This window comes from Apteryx mantelli, chromosome 8 (assembly GCF_036417845.1).
Source record: "Apteryx mantelli isolate bAptMan1 chromosome 8, bAptMan1.hap1, whole genome shotgun sequence".
Classification (NCBI taxonomy): domain Eukaryota; kingdom Metazoa; phylum Chordata; class Aves; order Apterygiformes; family Apterygidae; genus Apteryx; species Apteryx mantelli.
The window spans coordinates 31523718-31544284 of NC_089985.1; the positions used below are offsets into that span (position 1 = coordinate 31523718).

At 39.9% G+C, this 20567-nt stretch overlaps 1 protein-coding gene across 1 annotated transcript in view; it reads right to left on the reverse strand.

Moving 5' to 3' along the window:
- The window catches only part of EIF2B3 (eukaryotic translation initiation factor 2B subunit gamma), a 102056-nt gene that overhangs the window by 22283 nt on the left and 59206 nt on the right, over positions 1–20567 (reverse strand). The window contains exons 7-10 of the mRNA XM_067301117.1: positions 9659–9789; positions 8826–9019; positions 4662–4739; positions 3759–3907 (exon numbers count right to left, since the gene is read on the reverse strand). Coding sequence (XP_067157218.1) covers positions 3759–3907; positions 4662–4739; positions 8826–9019; positions 9659–9789 — 552 coding nt within the window. The remainder of the gene's footprint in view (positions 1–3758; positions 3908–4661; positions 4740–8825; positions 9020–9658; positions 9790–20567) is intronic.

A 20567-nucleotide genomic window follows, 5' to 3' on the forward strand; every position in this document is an offset into this window, starting at 1 on the left:
ACAACCAGCTTCAGTCAGTCTGGTAACAGATTGCTCCTTTGTAAGTGAACTATAACGAGAGGACTTCTACACCAAAGACACAAACGTAGGAATGCCGTAGTGCAGCACCTCCTTTAATGCAAACAGAACAAACAGAAGGGACAGCCCCAAGATGCTGTACAGACTGAAGACACACACAGCTACTGCAGGCATATTCAGATACACAAAGTTTTCAAGTGACCTATATTTTCAGCTCGATTAATAGATTTTCTCCAACTATGTAACTCAGTGCAGTCATTTGTCACTGAGCTCTGGGGAGCCGTCCAGAGGGAAACAAGAACCTTTTCCCTGCTGCAGCCTGTCACCTGGGCAGGCAGCATCTCTCAGCACTTGCACTGTTCTATAAATTACATCCCTCCCAGCTTGGTCAAGTATGTCCATCATTCAGCACATATGTAATCTTCACTATTTTATTGTCTCATTGATGGAAGAATTAGCTGCACAGTGGGAAACACATTAAGAAAGGACGACTACCAACTATTTTGGCTGTGTTACTAACTTCTTTAATCCCCTGTAATCTCTTCTAAGGGGGATTCATATCTACTCAAATCACTTCACTGAAGACATATATAATGTAATAGAAGCATTGCATACCAGGGCTGGGAAAACAAAAAACCCTGCTACTGGTCCTCCAGACTATTAAACACATCAACCATTGCTGAGAATGGATCATAATTTCCAAACAGTATGCAATGACACTGCTCAAGTGAACCCCAATTCCTTGATCTATTTAGTTTGGAAGGAATTGTTTTAAAGGGTATTGCCTAGGTCAAAACCTCAGTTGCTCCAATAATGAACTAACCACAGCCTAACAACAGGAACCTAGTTTTGTGCTAAGCACCTCATGGTATCCCAACTGCCCAGAAAGAATCTGTTTATCCTTTTCAAAAGCTGATACCAAACGTTATGAGGCTGTTCAAAAGCCCTTTCTGGTTTGGAGATGCAATTTGTGGATTCTGAAGCCCCAGGAACTACAGCAGGTCCAACAGGATCTTGGATTTACAACATTATAGGAAAACCATCACGAGATAAAACTTTTTCATCTGTTTTCTTCTGTATTAATATAGTGAATTGAAGCTGCTGACCACTTTTCCAGCTGAGATGGGGATAAAAAAAGAAAGTGAGATTCAACCTAAAGAAGCTAGACATGATGTAAGGGGTAAAGGAATTACCAAGGCAGTGCCACATGTAATCACACCTCTTGCTAAATAAACTCAAAATGCTGAGCAATTCTTGCATTTGTTTGTTTCCAGCTTCCCAACTTTCAAAAATGGTTTATCTGATCGTTTTTTCTTCCTCAAGTTGTCTAAACAGCTTTGTCTTTTCCATAATATGTGCTCTACTGCAGTCTTCTCAGCCTACAACTTCAAGTTGGTATTATTGCAATGAACTCTACTGGGACTAGCCTTCAGTTATCACTCACATGTGACTAGCACATAATATAGTAGTAGCCCATTAGTTTTGCGAGGCAGCTCACATCAGCATTACAATGTATATCCTTTAAATGATGCAGTTTTTATCCATTTCTCAGTGCAATTCCAGATTTTTCTAATATATAATACCTTAGATGGTGTTAAAACCGACTGACCTTTGGGACATTCGCTATGCAACAGAAAATGAAATATATCTGTTAAGGCACTTTTATTATGCTCATTTTGACTCATATCAGCCGATATTTACTGACTTTCCAACTACACTGCAAGATGTTTTATGAAGTCAGTGATTAGATAATGCCTGAGTTATTTAGAGATGCCTGGGAGAGGAGATGTTTGTAAAGGGGAGCTGTCCATTGTGGACAGTTTAAAGCAAAACCACATCAAATTTATCCACCTGTTGCAAACAGATCTATCAAAATGTTTCAGAATCATCAGCATTTTATTAAAAATCCACCGGCTTTAATTAAAGCCATGAAAGAAGCAAAGGCCAAAATACAAAGCAATTGTTTTCACTAAGTTACAAGCAAGACTTCTTTCAATAAAGCTTAGCAGCTAGAACTATTTCCAAATCTCACTGCCTGTATATCTGTGACTTCTCACCCCTCTAATCTTAAAGATTACCATGATGCAGTAAGAAATACTTTATCAGCACAGTATCTATGCAGCTCTCTGCAATATGAATTACAGTATGCTTTGAAATAAAGCTCTGCAGTGTACAATCTTAATTCTAGCTGAGAAGAAATATAACAAATTAGACTCCAGTACATCAACGTGCAATGGCTATGGAACAGCTGAGGGTGAGAACTCCTGGGACCATCAGATTTTTCATTCAAAGGTGGCTACATTGTTTTTGCTCTGAGAGGGACCAGGGATGAAATCATTTTTCAGAATTTCAAAAAAATGTTACGCAAAATGTTGAATTTTCCCTCTTAAAAATTAGTATCATACCATGTTTATAAGGCTCACAGAATTTTGTGGAATGCTTAAGATAACGGCTTTGAGCTCTGTTTAGGATTTAGAGGAGAATATTACTACATACCAGTGGAGATAAACACAACTAATTTGGAACACTTCATAAAAATATCACCGTTTACACGCTTAGCTTCCTTTGTGATTTAATGGTAAAGCTACTCACCTCACATGCAAAATCATACCATTATGACTGTGGCATCAATTCATTAATCAAAATGACAGAGAGTCTCATGATCAAACCAGAGAGGCTCTGGTACTTCTTAGGACAGCAGTGCTTGTGATACAGCCATACTGGATCTATTTGCAATTGAACTGGAAACTAGCTATTTTCTATACTCAAAGGAATTCTGATTTATGATGTGCTTGAAATTACTGTGGATTTCTATTAAAGACAAACACTTGGCAGTAAGGTACCCTACTTACCTGTAATTTAGTTATGTAACAGTAGTATTCCTCCATAGACCCCACATCCTTTGGGTTTTTTTGTTTTTCAGATATGCAACTTTGAGAGCCAACTTGGCATTTTTTAGGAGTTTGGCCTTTTTCCTGAGGCCCTAGGCAAACCTCAAGCCATGAAGGAGCAGGGAATTTACACAGGCCTGCAGAGACTCAATCAGCAGTTTCCTTTCCACTGACATCCACAGGAAGCCAGCTTGTATGGAAAGATGGGGGCATGCAGACATCAACAATTATAGATAGGCCACTTTTCCCACATTTGGAAATTGAACGCTCAAGGCTACCTATTTAATTAGTGTCTTTAATGCATGGGAAACCTCTACTAGCTGGTAGATTTTCTCTTTGAAAAGTTTATTCACTTAGTCTATTACTCAGCACTTGCAATAGTAAAGTAAAGCTGCAAGATGACAAAAAAGGACCTAAGAAAATGACATTTTAGGTGGAGCTGTAATGTTCAAAAGTGTTAAGAACATTTCTAGTTGGTAAGTGTACTACTTTAAAATATATTTCTTATGCCAAATAATTTAGATAGATCTAGCCATTAAAATAAAGCTTGGGAGGATGATGCACAAGCTCATCCACTTAACCTACTTACACATTCTGAAGATGGCATGATCTCTTCTTAAAAGAAGAAATTTATGTTCCAAGTCTACAGCCTTCTCATTAAATAATTTCACCTGTGCATTTGAGACCTGTTTATAGAGAGTTTTTTCTGAGTCAGTCCTTAGAAACAGACCTCCTAGGATCAACCGTTCTACCTGAGGATCTCTTACAGGTCAACAATTCTGGACTCAGAGTCTATCTAGAAAAGGAAAAAGCAAATTTAAAGGACTGAGATACAAAGAGGTGACATACCCTTCCTCAATTGTGACAGAGTTCATGATGATGCAGTTTGTTATCTTAACTTTGTCTTTTATGGTGCACATGTTGCCAATGATGGAGTGTTTAATGGATGTCTTCTCCCCTACTTGCGTGGATGACCCAACGATGCTGTCTGATCCAACCTAGAGAGGAACAGAATGGAAATTGGGGCACAGCACCACACTTGCAAGTTAAATCACCTCAGAATTCACTCCAAGCATCTGGAGCTCTTTGATATGTGTTCTCTGTACAGGTACTCTGTATGGATGCACATGTCTCAAGCACTCATTAACAAAGAATCCCTCTACCTTTAGGGATTCTTGGCAGAGGAAAGACTTAAAAATTTGGGCTCCATCCCCTACACAGACAGTTGGCCAGTTTTCCCAAGGTCCATTAGGTCAGTAAAACTCCATTAGCTGGCCCAGTTTTGTAGGCCTTAGGCATTAAGGCAAGCATTGTAAGAATAGCTCTACTGGTGCTCACTGGTTTCACTAGGGTTTGCACAGTGAGACCTGTAAAAGGGAGGCTTGAAGCTGGGGTTCAACCAAAATGCTTTAGCTAAGAATCAGAACTAAAATATTGATCTCTTCCAAGTTTGGTGCCCTTTGGGAAGCAAATTGACTGAATTGGCTGATCGGCTGTCATGAATGACTGCAGTGTCTGACTTGGGGGTAAGGCAGCACTTTTACTAAACATTTTTAAAGACTGAGACTGAAAGGCAGGAACCCATGGGTTAGTCCATGAGGAGACTCTGGGCTGTATCATTCACACTGTCATTCTGTGCTTTAGAACTCAGCTTCATTTCCAACAGTGGGACTGAACTGTAGGAAGCAGTTCTTGAAGCAAAGGGCAAGCAGACAATTTTGAAGGAGCAGAGAGAGGTAGAAGAACACTTACCATGCCTCTGTCAGTGACTTGTGCAGATAAATGAACCAGTGGTTCTTCTAAACCAAGATTAAGCAATAGCTTGGGAACCTGGATGAAGAAACCCACATCACTAGTTAACATGACAGTGCTATATCAGCATGTTAAATAAATTGCTCAAGGCAGGTTTTGGTTTTCATAGCACTTATGCATCTACAATAAACAATTTACAGGAAAACATAGGTTCTTGCATTTTAAATTTACAACCAGATATGTGTGGTTTATCATCTTCCCATTTTATAAAGGAGGCAGGTATACTTCCACTGCAGTGCACTGCGTGTCTCCTCTCAACTCAGCCTCCCACCTGTGGAGAAGCAGTAGTTCAGCAGCAGCAAACACGCTGGCTCCAGCAGAACACAGGGACACCCCATACATGATTACACAGGTTTGTCCAGCATCTGCCATTTCCAATGCAACTCAACATGTTTTGCACCTTTCAGTAATACAAGAGAGACAACCAAGTGGCACCAAATATAAAACAGAGTAAACAGGCATAAAAAGGTGACTACATTCAGCCCACTCAATAAGGTAGCAAGCTGAGGTACAGGCAACAGAAATGTATTTCAGATGTTTAAGGAGAAAGAAACTGAAGCTGATCAAGTGGCTATTCCAGATGGTAGAAAGCTGCAGAAGAAAAGGCTCTTGACAGAGAGAAGGCAGGTGTTAGATAAGCAGACAAAGCAGAGATGGTAATAGAGAGAGACAAGGTCCATGAGGTAGCCAAGAACAAATCCACGGAGAGCAATTCTGAAACTGGCTCCTGAAAAGAAAGGGGAGCCAGCATAGTAGGAGGATGGGATATCACTCTATCATTCCTCTTTTTCTGGGTGAAAGAACAGCCTGAGGCATGCTGCATCTCCTGGCGTCAGGCTGGGGCCAAGGTCACACACCATAGAAGAGGTGATGACAGCACAGATGAGGGTTTCGGGGCAGTGGGAGCCTCACAGCAATGCACAGACGCTGGGCCGTACAGACTTGCAGCGGTGATGCAATGTGTGATGCATCTCTGTATGACAGAGGTGGCAGCCAAAGAAATACGGAACATACAGAAGGTGGCAAATTAATCCGTAAGTGCTAAAAGGCCTGTGTCACAGCAAAGAGTATGCCTGAGTGAGAAGCAGTGCATGCTGGGGCTGCTGTGGAGCTCTGCTCGTGCTGATGTCCATCTGGGAAAGCAGCTTGCCTCTCAGCACGGTGATGGTATCAGGGGATCAGGAAGGGGCACTCATTATGTCTCTCTCTTTTCTCTACCCAGGCACTTATTTTTACAAAACTGTTAGGAATGTTATATCTTTGAGATCTTTACTGCTCTGTTAAATTTGGCTCAAAGTTGCCAGCAAGATCCAAAGTTGCTATGAAGGTGCTGCCATGCAGTATGATTGTGTAAAACCACTTCCTTAGAAAGCTGGGATAACAAGAGCAGAAGGCTTGCGAGTGAACCTCCAGAAGTAGATCCCACAGATCTGAAAAAGTTGGGATCAGATCAGAAAAAAAAACAACTCAAGGTCACCTCAAATTAGGTGCTTGCAGGAAATTGTTTCGATATTCATAATATGACCAGCATCTTTCCCTTTCAGCATGCAAGGATGGTTAAATAGTGGTTTTTATATGATAAGATTTTTACAGTTGATGTTTCACTCAGATGAACGAGGAACAGTCACACCTCCAAGCTTCCATTTCAGGCTGACTGTTGTCCCCAGCAGACATTTCTACATTTATTGCTCTTCACATTTTGGAGATTGTCCTTCCCACTAGACCTGTGTTTTCTTCGTTTTTTTTAAACCAAAGAGGAGGTTAGTTCCTTCAGTCCAAGATGCAGGTGCTAAAGAAAAACGCCATGTAACCAAAGCACCACAAACTAAGCCAATTCACCTGGATTATGCTGGCTTGGTGAAGGCACACTGTCCTCATCTCACATGTAGCAGGGCAGCTACAACAGACAGATCCAATAGACAGATCCCAATGCATACCTACAGCGTAGGCTGGAAAGATTCCTACTGTCCAGTTTTGGTCTGTGGGATGGGAAAGAAACAAGGAAAGGCAAGAAGCCCCCCTCGGTAGAAAGGTGGTGTGGTGAAATAGATAAAGGGTTTTACCGGCCAGAGCAAACCCCTTATTAGGATCAGTTGATGGCAGTGCAACGTGAGGGGTGACCAAGAAAGCTACTATCTCAAGCATTTTGCTCTGAAAAGGAAGGTTAGATAGGGGGCAGGAGTCAGAGGGAGTGCCTGGGTCAAGGGAAGGTTTAAGATATGTTTGGATTTAATTCATCTTACAAAGAAACTATTTCCTGCTATTGAAGATAACTCCCTCCTGAACCCACCTGCCCACACACAGGCTGCAAGCATCCAGAAACCCAGCTGGAAGTGAAATAATATGAGTGAAGTGTTTCCTCACCAGAAGGGCAATGGGTTAGGATGCCATTCCTTCCCATGGCTACTGGACTGGACTGCTACTGCTCTGGGAGTCTGTCCTCTTGGACAGCAAAGTTATAGATCCCAGCTTTGCAGCCAGGGAATCAGAATCTGGTCTGTGAAGACCAAGATAAGAGCAAACAAGACACCAAAAGAGTTCATTAGAGACCAACAAAACAGGTAAAAGAATGCAGATAAATGTAAATGTGTATTTGTTATCAGGACTAGTAAGAGAAACAAAATACAGTGGCACTGAGAAAAGAACTCCTTTCTCACAACCACTCATTAAGTTCTGTTCTATGTTTTACCTCCACATAGTTTTCTTAGAAATTTTACCATCCTGGAAAAGTTGAAAATTCAAGGAAAATCCTCTCCAATGTTGAAGGCCCCAATGTGATTTCAAAGTACTAATTCTATGTACCACCCAGGAGCAAACACATTTCCTGAACTGACCAAAATGTAGAATATTTAGGTTAAAAAAAAAAAAACACAAAAAACCACATGGAGTCTGACTGGCTCAACTCAATAACTTTTTACCGAAGTGGCTGCTGCCAAATGCACACGCACACTTCCCCTAGCAAGCAGTATTCTCCCTTAACCCTTTGGGCACACTTGTTCCTGATATTCTTGGGGAAATCTTTCTGTTTCTGAGAGCAGTGCTGCCTCCTTCCCCTCTTACTCATGCCCCTAAGTGCAAAACAAATCACTTTATTTCTGTGCTCCTCTGCAGGCACCCAGGAGAAAGAATTCTAGTGTGTGAACTCATTCTGACATGATGCAACTCAAATTTGCATAAATTCATTCATTCATTTTAATAAAAAGAAATCAACTCAATCTGAGAGCAGAGGCATGGAAGTGACCACTTCCAGGGCTCCCAGTGCAACTGTATTGCTCTCCCAGCCCCACTTTCTGAAACCCTGAGTCTTTCCCTACTGCACTCGCTATCAGTCTTTCAAAACTAGAGGAAACTGTCCACTCCTGACAACACAAAGTTCATCACTTGGAGAGTGAAGTAAGAACCCATAAGTTAGATCAGCCAGTATAGTAAAAAGAACATACTAAGAGTAAAAACTTTTAATCATCAGCTTATTAACTAGTACAGGATTTCTCTAGTCCTCCCCTTTGATCTTTTATTTTATGAACGCTCAGTAGTGTGAAAGTAAGTGAAAGCTGCAACAGATCAATGTTTCACCTCTGTCTTTACCTGGACTGGCACTGTAATGAAACTTGTTCATAAAATAATTCTTTCATAATGGTAAGCATTTAGGCAGTGGATAAGTAGTTTTAAGTTTTCCTCCAAAACATTAATAATCTTCATCATTATCACTTAGATAAACATCTGTTAGGAAGAGTCCAGGCAAAACTGATCTTATCTTTGGGACAGGGAGGACATTGACTCGATGATCTCTTGAAGCTCCTTCCAGCCTTATTTTCCAGATTTCTTCACTCTTTGCCTGTAGGTCTTGTCACCCCCAAAAAACAGAAAAACATCTGGGGCGGGGGTTTTCTTGGCTACTCAAAGGTGTGCAGTAAGTCAGTTACAGAACTGTTTTCTTGTCTCATGTCCCTATTCAGCAACCAGCATGGCGATATGCATAGACAGTATGGCACCGGTTCAATTCCCACGCACTCCTCAGCTATATCCAGGGAACCCTCCCCGGAGACTAAAATGCCCCATAAACTATTGCTGCATTCCCACATGTCAGTTCCGTATTTTTCTCACCTGTCGGTTAGCTTCAATATACAACCCAAGAGTATTCACTCGGAAGCACAGTCCCTCTTTCATTATATGGACATAGCAGCGCACTTTTCCTTCATGGAGCGTTTCATTCATATCTCCTCTACGATCATTCCAACAAGAGTTATCTGGAGCAGGTTTCAGCAAGCTATTATCTTCCTTTATGAAACTATAAATGTCTGGAGAACACACACATGCATGAAGTTAGACAGGATTTAATGAAATACTTTCTGAAGAGGAGTACTATTAAAATATTGTTGGTGAAGGGAAATCTTTGCCTCACATCATCTGAGTGGCTAGATACTTAGCAATCATTAACAGATTTTATCACATGTAGTGAGTAAGTGCTTATTTTTATTCTACAGGTGGGAATCAAGGGAACAGGACAGATGCAATGTTTTGCCCAAGGTCACACAAGGAGACTGTGGCAATGTTAAAAATAAAATCCGAGATCTGAGATCCTGTCCAGTTCCCAGTGTAGGGCAGTTAAGGCTTAGTCTGGTGCCGTACCCAACGAAACTTCCTCCTAAAATTATGTTTTCAAAAGTGTATTTACCTATACTGTTTTCTGGAAGAAAAGTACAGAGCACCCAGTTGACTTGCTCTTTATTTACACCAAAATAAGGGAGGAGAAAGAAGAATTATAAAATGCACAATCCTGTTTGAAAAAGAAATCTACTAGAATATTTGCTGTCATGAAGTACAAGAGGGAAAAAAAAGAATCTAGTGCTTTGGGCTAATTCTGTACTCTATCCAGTATCTCAACTGTAACATATGGGCTTTAAAACCTTCACCAAATCTGTGATATTTGCACTGACCTAGGGATGCTTGGTCTTTTTTCTTTTGGTCCTCCTCTTTGTTGTCTTGTCCCTGCTGCAACGACGTAGGAGAAGAGAACTGTTTCCTAACCAGATGCGGAATCAGTTCACTCCGGAGAGATGTGATCGTCCTGGGAAAGGAGATGCACATATTAAGTCCACGAACGTTTAAACTTATATGCTTTCATTTTCTTTGCATAGCATAACATTATCAGACATTTTGCACATTTTTTGTCAACATAAATCAAAATGCCAGTACTCCAAGACAACTGGCAAGAAGACAGCATGCACTAGTCATGTGCTTTCTTAATGTATTAAAATATCAAAGAGGTTTCAGAATAAGGACAATTCACAACTAATTCCCCTATGTTTAACAGAGATGCCTATAATTTAATATGGCATCATCCTGAAATTCATGCTTGTGTGCAAAGATAATGCAGAACAATACCAACACTGTAATGGTAACAACCAAAATTTATTTATGTGGCTTAAAAAATGGCATTGGCTGACAGGAAAAGAGAGACTAAAGTGCCCACAGGGGAAAAACGAAGAAGCTTTTCTATGTGATGTACACAGAAATGCTCAAGAACATCTGAAATATCTGATCCTTAAATGAAGACAACAAGCCATGGACGATAATGTCCTCATCTGCTGCTCACATGAAATACTAAGAACATTTTAAGGACTTAGTCCTTTAACCATGAGAAAAGAACACATTTTAACACGTTTAAGAACGAGGAGTTTCACAGTCTTTAGCTGCCCCAACCCAAATACATCAAAGTCAATAGAAAGGTTCTAAAGACTTCAGCTGTACACAATGTGTAACGAGGAACCTGACCAGTAGGTTATCTTCCCTCTTGCATTGATTTATACATTACAAAGCATCAAGACAACCCTTCAGACAGACAAACACTGAAGTAGGAAGTCAACTGTACAATCGGATTATAGTCCTGGCATTTTAATTTTGACCATTAGAAGATAATTTTATTTTTCAATACAATGTTTGGAAAAAATCCCCAGATCATTAGTCGTTACAGTTGCAGTGCATGACATGCAGTCTTAAAACAGTTTTATGGTTGTTACTTCATTATTTTAACAATCTGCATTTATTTACTAAATTGTGGATTATTGAGAGTAGCACTTGGGAAAACCATGTGGAAAGCTAACTCGGACTTGTCCTGTATAAGGGGAAGTGCTAAATTTCTGATGAAGGATTGGGAGAACTAAACACCAAGAACTTTGATAAAGGAACAACAAATGACAGCCCACAAAGAAAGAGGAATTATTTAGAATAGAAGATAGTAAAAGTAGGACATAGTTATAGGGTAAATAAAAGAGGAAAGTATTAGAATGAGTTTCCTGAAAGTGACTTTGGTCAGCAAAATCTCTAGGAAATCAGAATTTCAAACAGTTCAAACTTTAAGAAACACACAGCACATAACCCTCTGAGGTCCCTGTTAAGGTGAACCATGAGGAAACAGACCTGAGGACCAAAAAAATCTGACTACTTGCTTCAGATTCAGATGCGATCACCAGTTCTGCCCTAAAGAACAAAGAAAGTGTTTTTCTTTCTTCCCGACAAAGTTCTTCCTTAAGTCTCCACTGTCAGGTTGTGCCATATCTTCTGTCCTACAGTGGGACCATCTGAACCACCCCAGATCTGAACTTCTGCTCTTTATCATTTTTTTTAAAGAGAAATAAAAGCTTTAGTCTACTTCTTTCCTTGTTCTTGAAAATAACACTATAACCATCTTCAGACAGTTGTATTTCAGGAACTAATGAAGCAGAACGCTTCATTTTTTAATCACAAAATCTCTCACTGCTAACCATTTACAGGCGCGTATGCCACGGCTGTCTTGGCCTTGCATTCTGACACACGTGTGGGTGTGCAGATGGGCAGTTTACTAGCTTAAAATGTTTGCCTGCAGCTGTGCCATTCTGCAATGATTTCCTGCTTGGGTTTTATACTCTGTCCAAAACCGACAATCCTGTGTTTCCCTCAGAGGCTGGCCATGGCATTTATAAGATATATTACCTATAAAATACCCAACTATTTGGCAGCCTTAAATAGTCTGATGCAGAGGACAACACAACACAGTAGGAAATGAAAGCAGTGGAAATGGGGAAAGACAAAGTTTCCCCTGGTTTTTGATGTTTTACTCTTTCTTGACCAAATTCTTGAAGCTTTCCTGCAATTCTCTGAAGTGCTAGCCACATTCCTTCAGCAAAAGTGGAGTAAATCTCTGGGTCATCTATAAGATGTGGCTCAGAAACACACCCTTCTTACTGGAAAAGAAAAAAATGGTAAGGTTTACCCTTGCTTGCTGTTTAAGCAGGATTTATGTGACCATTAAAGGAATTTGGAAAATATTCAAAATTTGCAGCAAGGCACTCAGTGATAAAAATTTGGGAATTTTTTGTGACAGATCTTGCAAATGTGGATATACAAAGTGACAGTGTGAGAATATTATCTAAGTGAGTGTCAACAACAGGAGAAAACAAACATCTGGCTGGGGCTAGAAAAGGAATTAGAGATAAAGGAGGGCTAAGACTGAAGAGCCTTCATCAAGAGAAAAAAATTAGCAAGAGTTTGGAAGAACCAACTAGCCTGTAACCTAGATTCAGGAAAAAGCAAACAGAAGAGGTTTCTGGTCCAGTCTATTAAAAAAATTCTTTTAAAAAAATCCTGAACTACACATGCCTATATTAAGAAGAAATAAGCGTAAGACTGTATATTCTGAAGAAAGCAGTCTTTTTTATTCTCTTCAGGTTTTAAAACTTGGTATCACCCTGGTGTCTGAGCTTGTTATTTTCTTTAGCACCAAGAAGTGAGAATGAAATACTCACTGAGATCAACATAAGGAAAAATCTACTATATCCGGGAGAAAGAAGTGGGAGGGGGTAGAAGGAGAGGAGGTCATACAAACTTTTGGCAGAAATCCAGTTCTAAGCCAAACCTGAGTAACCGTGGTCTGACACCTCACAGGAAAATCTAGAGGGTAGAGAGGATAAAAATGAACCTGCTTTTGAGAAACATTTGCCAAAATAAACATGCTTTCATAAATTCCAACCAAAGTGACAAGCCTTTTTCATGATCTTTCGTTCCCTAAGATTTTATTTTTTAAAGTTATATGTCTGTTTTCACCTCAACAGAAAGTAGTAGGTTTTCAACTAAACTGCCAAAGATTTGAGAGTGCTGTTAAATTATTGTTTGTAATGGAAGGGGGACAAAATCCTGGAACACTCATGTGGCTTCAATCCCTTGAGAACAATGGGAGATAGCAACAATTTTGAAAGGAGTCAATTTTGATAAAATTTTAAGGATAAAAAAAGAAGAAATATTTTCTGAGATGCAATGCTCTACTCAAATACTTGGTCACGACAAAGGGGAAACTAGCAAGTACATCAAGGGAAGACAGTGCATATGCAGAGGAAACGAAGAAGAGAGGGCAGCTGAAATTCATGGTGCATGTGCAAAAAACAGCTAGAGATTCAAGTGAAGGTGACATTTTTAAAAACGAAGGGACTCCCAGGATTTCTATATTAAAAGTAGCTATAGCTCAGAATACACATCAGTCGTGTGCAGCTAAGCTGCACTGACCTTGTAATTCTCCTCAGATTTAGGCATTATAAACCTAGGATATTCACAGTTAGTTTTATTTAAATCCTACAATTTTAAGGTATGCAAATGTATAGTGGGGCAAACAACTGCAACTTTACCAAGTACTGTCACCATCAGAGAAAAATAAGTGACATGCTTTTAGAATCATTTTATCCCTGGTCCCTATGTACTACAGTGTCTTCCCAGTAATCCTGTAATTTTTGCATGACAGAAAGGACAGAGCTAAGATTTGTGCTAAAGTAAAAATTTTCACTTGTGAAGAACCTTAGGTGAAAATACCCTGGGATCTTTAAATATCAAATTTAAACATAGCTATGCCAAAATTTTCAGTGAGTTTGAACCATAAATAAAATTAGAATGGACTGTAATATGGCAGAATTAAGTCTATTCGGACATTTGAAGTTGGCATTCATGTGATATTATATTACATTACATTATGTACACACATAAATTATGGTCCACAGAGGGCCAACTTTTGTTTGTTACTGAAATGCAACTGCCTCTGGGATGAAGGCAAGCTTATCAAAACTTGATCTAGTAAGAAATGAAGAACAATAGAGCCAACTGAAGCATCAGGAGAATTTGGGGAAAAAACAGAAGACAATCACCTACACTTGAAAAAAATTATTGCATGATTATGGTTCAATAGGCTATGTGATTTCTTCTCTTAGGTGCATGTATTGCTGGAGACTGTCTTTCAGATGACACAGAAAACAGTTCTGACCAATGCTGGTAAAAAAAATCTCATCAAATATTTTGTAACAACAGAAGAGTCCATTTACATTTAAGTTTAGGTAATCTTGCAAAAATCTAGGTGCTAGATGGTGGTGTTTGGCTTGACCCACAGTAGGAATGGTAGCGTCCTCAGCTTTTATTTCCTGCAGCTATTTTTCACTAGCCTCAGACGCTGAACACAACTGTCAGTTCCATTTACCGGCTGCCATTCATTTTAATTTTCCAAGTTTAATGTTAAACACCATAAAATAGTATTAATGAGTATTAGCATTTTAATATCTTCCCTTTTTTATTAATCTGTGATGAAGTGTGAAATCTACCCTTGTTGTCAGCACCCACCTGTGAAATCTGTCATTGTTCTCCCTGGGTTAGTTACAGGGGGTCTCCCTTGCTATCATTATTAGCACAATCAGCTATTTTCACAGGTGCAGACAGCATTTGTGATCCCCAGCTACAAACTGGCAGATTATTTGCCCTTTTGTTATCTAGTTTTGACTTTTTTTTTTTTTTAGTAGTCTAATGTACAAGCTCTTGTATGACTATGTAAGCACAGAGTAGGTTGGGCTGTGATCTTAGCCCCATGGCCTTCAACAGAGATTCTTCAGATCACATCAAAAGGAGAACATGATGCAGTATTTCAGACTGGTGCTCATAATTAATGTTAGAAATGTATACATAAATAAAACTAAACAAATCCTAAGGCACTTATAGCTTTAGCCAAAAAGAAGCTGCATGTTTATGCAGAACAATAAAGATGTAAGAAAAAGGGAGGGAGAAAGAAAAAAAGAGAGGGTGTGTTGGAAGAAAGAGAAAAGTTAATTCTGAACCCGGTAGGTACATAGTTCATGGTTCTCATCGCTTAAAGGATAAAGCCAAATAACATTTAAAAATTCCATGTAAGCTGGGAACTCTCTTATTGAATCTCAACGTTATTTTCTCCTGATCCTTTGATGGAGATTAAAAATTTCCATGTGAATACAAAGAAAGAAACAACAGTTACTCTGAGATTTTTTCCCGAGCATTTAATGCTCCAAACTAGAGCAGCCAGCCACCATTCCCATCTCCTCCCCCCTCCTTAAAGAAAAAAAAGTCAACTCACTTTGAAGAAAAGACAAAACAGGGTCAGGGCAAGGGGGATTAGGGAAATGATATTTATATCATGGACCAAATTAAAATGTCAATGCAAGAGGCAGGCAAACAGCCCTTGCCACATATATACACCAGGCAAGTTTCCTCAAGGAAACAGGAAAGAGATTTGAAAAGAGTTAATGCAGTCCTGAGTTAATACCACCTGCCTCAGACTCAACACCACTTAAAAGACAGTGTTTGGGTCCATTTCCCACAATGTGGTTTTAACAAGCACAATGGAAAAAGCAATTACAGGCCTTTTCCCCCTTTTCTCACCGATTCACTACTAAAAACGCTGGAATTTCTGAGACATGCTAAGAATGCGGAGAAAGCAGACAAGGACTATATAGAAAAGGAAAAGTATCAAAAAATAAATTTGTAGGGTGTGCCACATCCCTCCAGAAGACAAATTCTGCTCTTTTATCTTTCAATAATCTTTTTTGCCTTTGTTTTGTGTACCAAAGACTAATTTTACTAGAAAAACAACTCCAAAGTAACCATGCGAACCAATAAACTACCAGGCAGTTACTTGTGCCTAACTCAATAACTCCCCAAACCAATCATGGCTTCAAACAGACATTATTTCTACTTCCATTCTATTTGTCCCGTTCTGCTCTCAAAAATTCTATCACAGAAAGCATAAATCTGTTTCCCATCCCCCCCAATTTCATATTAATAAACATATTTGTCAGTGTCTTTTATTATTTTTGGAGCTAAAAGCCTACAGACAACGCAAGGAAACTCTGAGAAATGTTCTACTTAAAGGTAATTCCACATGACTGCATTTCTGCTTCATTTGTCTTTCCATACTATTTTCTAAGCAAGACCTTCAAATCTGACAGCAACCTACTTCCACATTCGTAACACTGTGTGTGACAGTATTTCAAAAGCCATGGCACAGCAAGCTTGCCTAACTGCACAGCTTTGCTTTGCAGACTCAAGTTTATGAAAGACTTCCTAAGGCTGCAGAATCGCCTTTGAAATCCCTGCACTCTGGATGATGGAGGGAAATCAGAAGAAGACATACAAGTGACAGTCACAGACACCATAATTCAGAGAAGATCCAGATCAAAGTATGGAAGAGATGGTGTAGATGCAAACCACCTAAAAAGCTCTTCCAAGTTCCATTGAATCTGGATGCACTTAAAGGAGCAGGGATCTAACTTCTACTTTTACCAACAAACCCTTGGGAAACAAGACAGCTCTCTCAAAATTGACCACAGAAATTAAAACTCCCCAACTGCATACTCAAATCCTTTGAAAGTGTTCATGCACCCAGCTCAGGTCATCTAAGTAACCTTAACTTTGCCCACTCGCAAGACAGCCTGGAACACCACGCAGCTCCAGACTAATATATCTTTTGCCTGGGAACGCCAGCAGGTTTAGACATTTTTAGAACTTCTCTCTGACCGAAGTCTCTGCGGCTGTGGAGGCCACCCAGGGTGTTTGGCAGGCCGTACAAGCTGCTGAGGAATGGATCTCATTCATTCCTAGACAGCATCCCATTTTTCTAGGACAGGCGCACCTGCACCAAACACAATTCCTTGCCAGAACTCATCTTTCCCTATTCTCTCCCCACCTCCGCCTTTGCAGCCATCTGTATCTGAGCTCTCAGCTCTTTGCTAAGTGCCTTTGAAATTAGGCTCCTTTTCTGAAGACTGCACTGAACAGAGGCATTCTGATAATATGCCTAAACAAACAAATGTACATTATGCACCTGTCAGGTTGACGTGTGCCTGTAAAACTGATATGCTGTGTAAACTTAAGGTGCATGAATATATATTTAGATATATGTTTACATTAAAACACTTCAGAACTTGTCTGCATACAATGTGTAAATGTCAAAAATTTAGACATGTCTGTAGCATTAAGTGGCTATTCATACATATATGCTTTCATGATACAGATCTGGTTCGTGTTCCTCAAACAAAGCTTCAACTATTCAGTAACCTCCAAGAACTAAGAAAGCTTCCTAAGGAGTCCTGGACTTTGCCTGCGAGAGAAGACTTCTCACAAAATAGTAGAGCTCATAGACACAGAACCATCTGAGACACCTTCTACAATGTTTAGCAGGAATATATACTGGGAAGGAATCTTCTTGGAACTGCCATCATGACAGGCAATATCAGCTACTGTGATGAACTGACCCACACACCACGGTGTTATTAAGCTTTTGTTTAAAGGAATCTTCTAAATTGTTTAAATATATCTGTAGTCAATTGACACCATTTTTTCCTGTATCAATAAGGATCTCTAGCTTAATTAATTCTACTTCCTCCCCTGCTTTCCCCCACGGTGTATTTACAGGGATTTCTTCATTCTTTGTTCTCTCAGGCTAGACAGACCAAGCTCTTTCAGCCTGCTCCACTGAGGCTGTATTAAAAGCACTGTAGATGTTTGCATCACTTCTTAGCTCTTTTCTTTATACAGATACTGTGTTTGATGTTCTGCAGTCATATGGGACCATTCTCAGTTTGATCATCTTACTAAACATGCGCTCATTCTTTCAATAGTGTGGGAGATAAACTAGAAGGTCTGATGCTCAATTCTTTGTCCTGCTTCCACCTTGATAATTACCAATTTCTACAGCCTTCTCCCCATCAATCATTCTACCTTTACTCCCATCTTCAGTATTAGTCATTAATACTTTCCCCATCCTCCATGCAGGACATTTCTTTTGTACCCTTTACTGTGGCTTTTGCAATGTGTTCTACACTCCTTTGATACGACTCAACATATATTTTTTTTTTAGCAATTGCCACTTTATTCCTTTTTCAAGAATTTCTATACGCAGGAAGTTAAAGCTCCCATCATGATAATTCGATGCAATAATGAAGTCTGCAATATTGTTATAGACATCTTTATTATTATTCATGTACATTGTACTAACACTTGTAATACAAAAACTATGAAAAGTAGAATAGTAGGGAAACAATTACTATTTTATCTTTTTCCTAAAGTATCAACTCTTGAGTGAAAGGAGATGTGCACCATTTGAGAAGGATCAGTCAGTGGCTGAGGTGGTGTGGAAGAAAAGAGGTCTAGAAGCTAATCTGGAAAGGGGAGGAAAGGCAAACGTTATCTTAAAATTCTTAATGGTTGCAAAATCTTAGGGAGAAATCCAGATCATCTCAACAGAAAATATGGGAGAAAATATATTTTCTACTGTAAGAGAAATATGCCATAATATCACATATAAGGACTGTTTCCTCACAGGAGAAAGTCTACCAGGGTAAGATAATCATTCCACCCCAAGTATAATCTTACACACAAGTAGTGCTGCATGGAAGTGAAGGTACTGCAATGATGGAAGAATGCTAGGATAATACTATCCAAGAGACAATGGCTTAAAAAAACCCAAACAAACACACAGATAGGTGAAGGAACCATCAATGGTTCAAAAATCCATGTCTCGTATGAAGACAAAAGTCAGTTTGACTGAAGGCTACCCCAGAAAACTACAAATACATGAAACAGTGAAAAGGTAGTTAACAATTTTTAATGTTTACTGTCAGATCAGGGACAGTCCACTAAGGTCACCAAGAGGGCCAGGAGCACATGATGCATGAGGACAAGCTGAGGGAGCTGGGTTTGTTCAGCCTGGAGAAGAGAAGGGTACAGGGGGATCTGATTACAGTTTTCCACTACCTCAAGGGAAGCAATATAGAAGACAGCCAGACTTTTCTCAGAGGTGCACAGCAAAAGGGCAACAGATAATGGACACAAGCTGCAACAAGAGAAATTCCAGTTGGGACATAAAACTTTTTACAGTGATGGCTGCAGCCCTAGGACAGGGCCCAGAGAGTCTCCAGACCTTGGAGACAGTCTCAATCCTTGGAGATTTTCAAAACTCAACTTGAAAAAACCTTGCACAACTTGACAGTTAGCCTTGCTTTGAGCAGGGAGTTGGACGGAAGACTGCCAGATATCCCTCCCGAACAATGCACTGAGATGTTAGTGGCCATTTTCACAACCTTCATATATTCACTTTCCAAAGGGAACCCAAAGGATCATTATCAGATACTGCAGGTCACTGCCAGAGGACAAATTTTAAGATTACCTTCACAAAAACGTGCATTAGGATCAGTTTGCATGCACGGAATACTGTGCTACTTGCGACCAAGCATGCTTAAGTATCTCAGGCTCATAGCCAATACAGCATATTGTGGTCTCACAAAGGAAGATTTGCAATTATTTATAAAGTTAAACCAGCTCATTTTAGCACATCCAAAGATACATCTGCTCCAGGTAGTCCACTAACAGAAAAAGGAATTCTATTTATTACAGAAGTGATTTGCTGAACAGCATAATTTGTTTAAATCTAGTTTGGATCACTGGATTTTAAGGTTTCAGGAGTGAGCTGGATTGGTACCATGGAAAGATGATGATGGTAATGATCCTCTGGGGGAGGAGGACATCAACAAGTTTCAAGTCTTGGCATTTCTAGTACAGAACAGAGAAAGCTCAAACAGCTGAATATGTTTGACGAGGAAAGGAAATGGGAAAGATAAATTGCCATTTCACATTCTAATAGATTAAATGCACTAAGGAGTAGCTGGCTTTCTTGCTTTTCCTTATTTGGAGAGCTACAATCTATTTGCTCTGTCTTCACACAGTATACTTCCTGCAGGAGCTATTTGTTTATTTACCCATTTTAATCACAAGGAAAGTATTCATTATAAAATCTCTCTTTACAGCAAAGGAGAAACCTTCCAGCCACACGGCTGACACATGTTAACTCGCAGGTATTCACAGAGCAGGTTCTGTTTTAAGCCATCTTTCAGGCAGCCATACAAAGACCACCAAGCTGGGTGTTCAGCTCTGCCAGACCTCCCCCAGCCAGCAGCCTTTGCCAGGAAACACAGGTGACAGCCTGAATGATAAAAAGGCATTTAGAGGGGAAAAAGAAAAAAAATGCACTGGTTTAGTCTGGGCAGCACCTTAATATAAACCTGCAGGGGCCTTTGTGTACAGCATAGCACACAGTCATCCAAGCAGGAGCTTCACAGTGAGTCAGTCACATCTTCAATTTTCAAAGATCCCTTCCTTCCTTACACTGTCCCTATCATTTTTCGGGGAGAAGAAGGGTGTCTCCATGCCAGCTCTTCTCAAGGCCACAGATTTCAGAACACAGAGCACTGAGACTGCAAACCCTGTTCTCCCCTTCTAGCGCTGGCCCATCTGAGGCTTTTTGGACATGACGGAGGGAGCTGAGAAGGCAGACGCTTGCTCTGGGATTGCAGCTGAAGCACTTTGGAAAGGCAGAGCTCTATGACCTCATATGGTTTGTTCCAGTTTATTTCAGCAGTTCAAAACACAATGTTTAACTTTGCACACAAATCACACTGACTTTGGGTATAAAATTTGCTGCAAATGTGCTCAGTTCAGAGAAGAGTCTCTCTACTGGTGAGTTCTGGCAGGCAG